The sequence below is a fragment of the Folsomia candida genome, unplaced genomic scaffold (genome assembly GCF_002217175.1).
Source record: "Folsomia candida strain VU population unplaced genomic scaffold, ASM221717v1 Fcan01_Sc001, whole genome shotgun sequence".
Taxonomy (NCBI): Eukaryota; Metazoa; Arthropoda; class Collembola; order Entomobryomorpha; family Isotomidae; genus Folsomia; species Folsomia candida.
Window position 1 is genome coordinate 4342505 of NW_019091193.1, and position 8584 is coordinate 4351088.

The following is an 8584-nucleotide window of genomic DNA, read 5'->3' on the forward strand; positions in this document are numbered from 1 at the left end:
CGAATATGTAATGGGTTATGGGTTGAAATTTGTGTACATCTGAGCAAATCCGAAACTTAAACAACAGCTAAACTGTCCGTATAAATACATATATTGACAATTAGGCAACTCTATCCATCTCAACAATTGCTGTTTTTACTTCATTAATCTATAATTTCATTTTAGTTAAGTTACCTATTTATACGTACGAAAGTACATAAGTATGTACTACATACTATGTAGGTACATATGTATGTATGTCCATAAGTAATGTGCCCATAGTTTATGTGTTTATTCACCACATTGTCGACCAAAGTAACATGACAAGTAAAGAAGTTGAGTTTTTAACGTTGAATATCATTTTTCACCAATGATTAAATTAAAATATTGCTCGGAACTGTATCCCCTCTTGGGAATATTAAAGAAATAAGAAATATGTGCTTTATTCGTCCTCCCGAACTGTGTCATATACATATTATTTGCATTAGAACCATTCCGCAAAGTGTAACCCACGTCGAAAAACGATATCTTGCCTCTTTACGAGTTTGATTGATCAGTTACCTGCCTGAGTTGAAAAAAGAAAAACGTACCGTATCAGTCCTTCACTTGTTAATTTGGCGAATCATTCACCCTGAATGGTTACCCATTTGAACTGTTTGTGTGACGAGTTGACGTTGTTCAGTCCAAAAAATATACCTAATCATGCAATTGAAATACATAACCTACGTACATGTGTTCTACTAATTTGAGATACATTCAGAATAAAGTCCACGTACAACACATTTATCACAACAAAGATTAAAGATATGAAAAATATGATGAAACTGGGATGAATAAAAGGCCCTGAGAATCTCAGTAAATGCATCAGTCTTTTCTGCAAACTTGTCGCCATGAAAACAACCATCGTATTCATAACGCTTCTCGTCACCGCCGTGAACTCTCAGTGGTTCGCTAACCCGCCATTTTACGCCTCGCAGTACACCACTGTGGGCGTAGCGCGTGGCATAATTACCGACCCGGTGGGAGACTTGCTTATCTTGGGGAGAAGTCTTAACGGGATTGCGGTCGTGTACGAGAGAGACAATGGCGATGGCACGATTGACGTGGTCAATCAGAGAATCGTTGTAGTCAACGGGCTCAACCTGAACCATGGCGTGGCGTATAGTAATGGGTATATTTATGGAGGGAGTGCTCGGAATATTTACAGGTACGGGACCGGTTTATTTAAAAATTATTGTCGAACTGGATAAACGAACTGAACACCGAGTTGGTTTCCAAATTTAGAGAAATTTAAAGAGCTACTTTTTATTAATTAACGTTAAAAATGTTCGTAACACGGTTAGTTAAGAAACTTGAAAAAATTTGCTATAAGTATTTTTGCCCACGAAAATTTGGAACACAGATTTTAATTCATAATAGTCTTATATATTTGTAAATTGTTAAATAGTATGCACAAACGCAGATAATGTTAATTGGTAGATTCTGATTCGCTCTGCTCAATTTAACTTAATAATATGATACCGTGTACTTAATGGATTCGAAATTGAAATTTAATGAAATTTATATTTTGCTTATGTACAATTTACAGATGGCCTTACACTCCAGGAAACAGGACACAAATCGATATCGGAGAGGAAATCGTGGTCACAGGTCTCCCCGAAGGAAACCATGATTCACACGCAATCGTATTCGACGCACAAGGTCGACTCTATTGCAGTATCGGGTCCAGAAATAATATCGATCTGGACTCCAACCGGTCCAAAATTCTGAGATTTGAGCTGACAGGGAATTTACCGAAATTATATGAAGAAGGAGAGGTGTGAAACATATTTAATCTGATATTCTTAAAAAATCGCGTATGCTAATTGGTTTCTCGACCTTATGTTGTATAGCTTTTTGCCGACGGTCTCAGAAATGAGGGGGGTCTAGCCTTCGACAATAACGGCACCCTGTCGAAAACGGTGCGGACAACTTATACCGGGAAGATTTAGGTGGTGACATTCACGATTTGAACCCTGCCGAAGAGTTCAACCGTTTCGACGGACCGCTCGCAGAACACTTTGGTTATCCGTATTGTTTCAGTACGTATGGGTTACCTGGATACGCGGCAGGGACACAGTTCGCGTGGCCCGATTTTATGAACGATTCGATCCATAGTGACGATTGGTGCAGAAATGTGAACAATGTAAGTACTAAATTCTGTTTAAATGTAGACAAATTATTGTAACGATTTCGTTTTAGCACAAAAATATAAACAAGTATGCAAAATTATGAAAATGAATACAAATTTTGTTAAAAACTAAAATTCGGAAAGTCGGGTTTTCTTAGAGTATGTTTCTTAGAGTTTTGGTTTTGAAACATAATTCAATGTAGTTTGAATTTAATACATTTTCAGTACAATTTCCTCGATTTCACTTGCAATAAAATTTAGATACAAGTTTTTCAATCAGAGTTTAGTAAATTAGCGATTAAATTTTAAAGCTCGAAATTAGATATTAAGAAAATTGTATTGCTTTAAAGAATCGACCGCCCCTGATTGCCATGTCGGCGCACGAAGCCCCCCTTGGCTTTGACTTTTATCGGGGTCAAAACTGTGGCAATGGAGGTGGCGCGTTTCCGTGCAACATGACAGGCGACGCCTTCGTTTCCTTCCACGGGTCTGTCAATCGCACTCCGGCGTCGGGTTATCGAGTCGCACGTTTCCCATTCAACGCAGCCGGAAACGCAACGGGGGAGGAGCTCAATGTCATTAGCGAGCTGGATGTGGCTGGGTGCGCCGACGGGCCGTGTATTCGACCGGTCGATGCCGCCTTTAATGACAACGGTCATCTCTTCATTACTACGGATTATCCAGGAATTATTATTCGCGTAACGTACGGAACCCCTGGACCACGTGTGAGGAGAAATATTGATAGCTTGAACTAAGTTAATGATCCACTTGTTGCAATTCGTACTTAATTGGGAAATTTAATAAAAATCAAGTTAGAAAGTTCACAAGTTTGCACATCTTTACTGTTCATCCTTCTTTAATGTTGGCTAGTTAATTTGCACGCTATTTTCGTAAATTTTATGAGTCGATTACACGGATGTATAAATACTTTAAATGTATTGGCAGAGCGATTCATTTTATGTCTTATTGAATCATCCCTTGCGTATATACATATGTATAAACGCAAGGAAATAGCACGTGCTCCAAAAGTAAACCCAACACACAATAAACATACCGAAAACTGCATACATAGTTACATATAAATCGTATTACGATTTCTTCACTAACACAATTTGAAATCGTTACCTGGCTTAAAAAATATCTGTAGTGCTTAAGGTATATACCACAATAGAGTTGGCAAGGAATTATACCACCCACTTTGGTTGTAATATTCTCTGAAATTATAGTAGGTGGGAATTTGGTTCAAATACAAATTTAGTAAAAATATACTGCTCTAAATTTTGGTAAATGTCACCTTTTGCTGTTACTTATACTTACGTATTTATGGCCATTTATTACGTATTTTAGTCGAACATGATGCAATTTTTTTAAAACGTCCTAGCGTCAAAACCATCCGCAGCACAATGCCATATCGTGCGAAGTAGTTTTACATGGGGAGCTAATGGGTCTCATTTCCATATTGTCTTCCATACTTTTCGAAATAGCATTTCTATACTTGCCCTTCCATATTATTTTATGTTTCTGAGGACAAAAATGGTTCACATCTCATTACCTGACACAAATGAGCCCACAAACCGATTATACACCCTGCAGAAATATATAATGATTCCAAATATGTAACAACCATTATGACCTCAAAGTCCTCCCCCTCCATCTCGGGGAGCTCTTAAAAATACTCCAATGCCAATGTTGTTATGCGGAGCCGTACTTCATGTCTTGACTCATTTTCTCTAAAAAATCATGTTGCTAAGTCCAGAAAAAATTGAAATATTCAACCTCTTGTGGTACCTTAATATAAAAGTATTTATCCATGTATGTACATACATGCATATTTAGAATTATAGGTCACCCTATGACTTCGTCGGAGAATACATTTCACAGAAATAGAAGTAGTTGTGGATAATAATATTTAGAATGTACATATGTACATGTGTGCATGTTATGTACAGTGTACATTGTACACATAACATCTGTTTCGAAGGGGGAACGCTTCACCCCTCCTCCGTCCAGGGAAGATGCAATGCACTTACGAATCCTGAACCCTTGATACCGTTGCCATGATGCATACATCCCCTCATCTCATCTCCCCTACAGGAGAAACCAACCACAATACACAACATCGCTCATCTGCAACATCCCATCATATTGAAAATAGTTACATAAATCTTATTTTTTCTAATTCTTGGAAAAATTCGCTTGAAAATTATTACTCGAATCTAGTCAAAAAATATCTTCCCATTTTTTGCGATCATGTCAACCAACGTAGTTCCACAAGTCAATAATCACACAAGGCGCGACAATTTTCGGACTATAAAAACTTTATCCAAATGTCTGCTGGCAGTTTGGGTGACATTTTCTGTGTCATACCTTATAATGTGCTACTTTTTTTGGGGTCAATTCTTGGACAGGATATCCGTCGTGGACAAGGACGAATGGGACGGGGTCGAGTGGGACGGAAACGTGACATTCGAGACGTTGAGAAACGCCGGGTTTGGCGAGGAGGTCACCTTTCTCGAGAAGAATGTCATCGGACCCTTTGTTAATCGGGGTATTTACGCCATCACGGGACAGCGCGGGTTGGGCGGTCTGCTTCTGCACGGGGACACGAAAAGTTTCACGCTTTTTGCAACCGCGATTTGGAACGAGGTACGGAGAAGAAAGGGTGAAGTGACGCTTTATCGGAAAACGGGAGCATTGCTTCGATCCATATGTACGACACGGGAGAACACCTGGATAAAGGAATACTTTGAGCTGGTTTTCACTGGGGGGATGGAGCATCAACCGGCACTAATTTATTTGGGAAGAATCGACCCATTGTTTGGAAATGATTGGTGTAAGTTATTTATGTTTATGTTGAAATATCGTGTGTACTTGCAGCACAAAATTTAGTTACATACTTAATTAATTCTAACTTGACATATTTTTAATGATCATGAACAATTTGAACAAGACCCCATCCAAAGTGAAATGGGCTTTAAGTTCAAATTTAGTGACATATGTAAATATTGGGAGTGTCCTCACGACAGCGTCTGGTTTCCCGTCGCAACTCATTTTGCAAACCTTAATCGAAAAAAAATGTGGTGCGAGGATATTCTTATAATATGATATCGCAAATTTCTCAAACCTGTACAAATAGTTCTCTTAATTTGGTCTCCATGGAGTATTTGCAATTTCTAAAGAGGATGAGTTTTCGAAATAATTTTGCTAAATAAGAACATATCCAATTGCTGACTAAATTATAGATAAAATCCTATAGCAACAGTTTTGTGAAATCTCACAAATTTCTCAAATCTTCCGAAGTCATGCTGCTATGCTCAATTTGAGAGATATGCAAAGCTTGACGTTGAGTACGCTCATATCACATAAATTGTTCCTCAACAAAACCAATCTTTTTTTGCAGATCTAGGTGTTAACATAGCGGAAGATTTGTTCGAACGAATAGAAGACGCAAGGGATAAAGAAATCATGACAATTGCTGGTGTCGACTACATGTGGAAAGTGACACAATTTAATTTATACGAACCATTCAAAGCTTTCACTCAAGTGCTTCATATCCCGACATTGCTTTCTCTTTCGGAAAGGAGGACACTTTTGGAGGAATGTGTTGCCAAGTGGGTTCGGAAGCCGAGTGACGAGATGTTGGACTTGCTGGCAGACGCGACTGGGATCCTGGTACGCAACAAGTTTGATCTTGACGCCAAAATTGTGAAGGTTTGTCAAGTCGCGTATAAAAATGGGGTGGAAGGCTGGAAGAAGAAGAATCTTGGCGAGTCGATAATAAGAGGGGAAGATATCAATCCATCCTGGAAGGACTGGGAGGCTTCTTTCAGGTCGGTTTTGAAAGAAGAAGAATAATTGCTTATTTTTACTTTAATGAAGATTTTTTAATGGCTAGTGTAAGTCAGTTGAATTTTAGTTCTGTGTGAAATTTTAGATAAAATAAATGATTCTGTCGAAATTAAGTATGTGTTTGTATGCCTCTATTAAACTATGTGGTCAATAGTCAAGTTTTATATACAAATGTAGTTAAAATTGGAATAATACTAAATTGAACAGTTATTCATGCAGATGCATATGTGTATATGAGAGATGTACATATACATACGTATGGATGCGTGATGTATGTAAGATACATGTAAATATGTACGATGTATGTATCCATATCACAAAGTTTGGGTATACACCTCACGGTTTGCATGATTATCGATTACAAGAAGCATGTCGGAACAGCAGACCACAAAAGAGTCGTAATTAAAAACTATGACCTAAAAAACGAGTAAATATTTTAATTAAATAGTGTCGCCATTCTAAAACCAATTAAGTTCACGTTAAATGATTATTAAACAGCCTGTTTAAAAAATACCTTTATTTATCTTCTATGTTTTACATTGGCATATTATTAATTACTAAATTCCGATAATTAAATAGGCTTAAACAACACTTTATACAGTTTACTCTCTGTACTGAATAAGTCTTAATTCAATCGAACAATATTTCTCCTAATTGTGGGTCCAGGTGTTCCGTACGTGACACGAACAATGAACCCATTCGCGTCTGCGGTAATGAAGAGGTGACCGTTGTCATTAAAGGCGGCATCGACCGGTCGAATACACGGGCCGTTGGCGCAACCTGCCACATCCAGCTCGCTAATGACATTGAGCTCCTCCCCCGTTGCGTTTCCGGCTGCGTTGAATGGGAAACGTGCGACTCGATAACCCGACGCCGGAGTACGATTCCAAGATCCATGGAAGGAAACGAAAGCGTCGCCGGTCATGTTGCAGGGGAACGCGCCACCTCCGTTACCACAGTTCTGACCTCGGTAAAAGTCAAACCCAAGGGGAGCTTCGTGCGCCGACATGGCAATCAAGGGCGGTCGGTTCTTTAAAGCAATACAATTTTCTTAATAAGAGCTTTAAAATTTAATCGGGAATTTCCTAAACTCTAATTGAAAAAAAAGATATTCAAAAAATTTTATCTAAATTGAAATTGTGAAAATTCAACTGAAAATTTACTAAATTCAATGTTTCAAAATCGAAATAGATGTAGACAATCTAAGAAAACGTGACTTTTCGAATTTTAGTTTTTAACAGAATTTGCATCATTTTCAAAATTTGGGATAATCCTGTCGTGACCTAACAATGTTACAATGATAATGTGGATAACAATGTTATCTACATTTAAGCCGAATTTAGTACTTACATTGTTCACATTTTTGCACCAATCATCATTGTGGACACCGTCGTTCATGAAATCTGGCCACGCGAATTGCGTGCCTGGAGCATAACCAGGTAAATTGTACGTACTGAAGCAATACGGATAACCAAAATGTTGTCCGAGTGGTCCATCGAAACGGTTAAATTCTTCCGTGGGGTTCAAATCGTGAATGTCACCGCCTAAATCGGCACGATTTAAATTGTCCGCACCGTTTTCAACGCCGTGAAGGACACCATTATTGTCGAAGGCGAGACCCCCCTCATTTCTGAGACCTTCGGCAAAAAGCTGAATTCAAAGGGACAATATTAATATTTCTGATTTGTTTAGGGAATTTTAGAGAAGTAGATACTTACCTCTCCTTCTGCATATTGTTTTGGCAAATTTCCCGTCAACGTAAATCTCAAGAGTTTGGCACGACTGGAATTTTGATCGACATTATTTTGCGATCCAATACTGCAGTAGAATCGACCTTGCGAATCGAACACGATGGCGTGCGAATCATGACCTCCGGTGGGAAGGCCGGTCACTACTAATTCTTCTCCTACACTGATTTGAGTCCGGTTTCCAGGTGTGTAAGGCCACCTGTAAATTTATTAGACTGATACAAAATAGTTCAGTATTTAACACACAAATTTGCTAAATTTATGCAAATCCGTATAAATTTGGACAGAATAATAAATTTGGACAGAAATGCAATTTATGCAAACAGTGGAAGCGTGGATACAGAAGGACAATATCCTCACGGTTGTTCGATGTTCCCATCATTTGCTCATGTTATATAAACCCTTCCCTCCCCTATCCTACAATGTTACTGTCCCCACATCTTCCGCGGCCACTGCATGTTAACTTCTAACCTGTAAATTGAACTGGCACTGCCGGCATAAATGTATCCATCATTATACGCCACGCCATGATTGAGGTTTAATCCATTTCCGATTACGATCCTCTGATTCACCACGTCAATCGTGCCATCGCCATTTTGCGTCTCGTACACGACCGCAATCCCGTTAATGCTTCTCCCCAAGATAAGCAAGTCTCCCGCGGGGTCGGTGATTATTCCGCGGGCGCCACCCACGCCGGTGTACTGCGAAGCGTAAAATGGTGGACTTGCGAACCACTGAGAATTCACCGCAGCGAAAAGCGTTACTAACACGACGGTCGTTTTCATGACGATAAGGAGAGATTTATACTCGGAAAAGCATGGACTACTGATGACGATAC

General features: G+C 39.0%; 3 protein-coding genes across 3 annotated transcripts; 2 read left to right on the top strand and 1 right to left on the bottom strand.

The window, feature by feature from the left end:
- Positions 1-51: 51 nt before the first annotated feature.
- LOC110852843 lies at positions 52-2973 on the top strand. Its single transcript, XM_035855795.1, has 4 exons — positions 52-1186; positions 1568-1796; positions 1872-2164; positions 2500-2973. The coding sequence occupies exons 1-3, from the start codon at positions 870-872 to the stop codon at positions 1968-1970; spliced, it is 645 nt and encodes a 214-aa protein (XP_035711688.1). The 5' UTR covers positions 52-869; the 3' UTR covers positions 1971-2164; positions 2500-2973.
- Positions 2974-4253: 1280 nt separating this feature from the next.
- LOC118435399 lies at positions 4254-6004 on the top strand. Its single transcript, XM_035851434.1, has 2 exons — positions 4254-4982; positions 5550-6004. Exons 1-2 carry the CDS (start codon positions 4400-4402, stop codon positions 6002-6004), a joined length of 1038 nt encoding a protein of 345 aa, XP_035707327.1. The 5' UTR covers positions 4254-4399.
- Positions 6005-6482: 478 nt separating this feature from the next.
- On the bottom strand, positions 6483-8584 carry LOC110852917 (L-sorbosone dehydrogenase). The gene is made up of 4 exons (XM_022101129.2): positions 8218-8584; positions 7717-7945; positions 7349-7648; positions 6483-7028 (listed from the first exon to the last, which is right to left on the bottom strand). The coding sequence occupies exons 1-4, from the start codon at positions 8529-8531 to the stop codon at positions 6624-6626; spliced, it is 1248 nt and encodes a 415-aa protein (XP_021956821.1). The 5' UTR covers positions 8532-8584; the 3' UTR covers positions 6483-6623.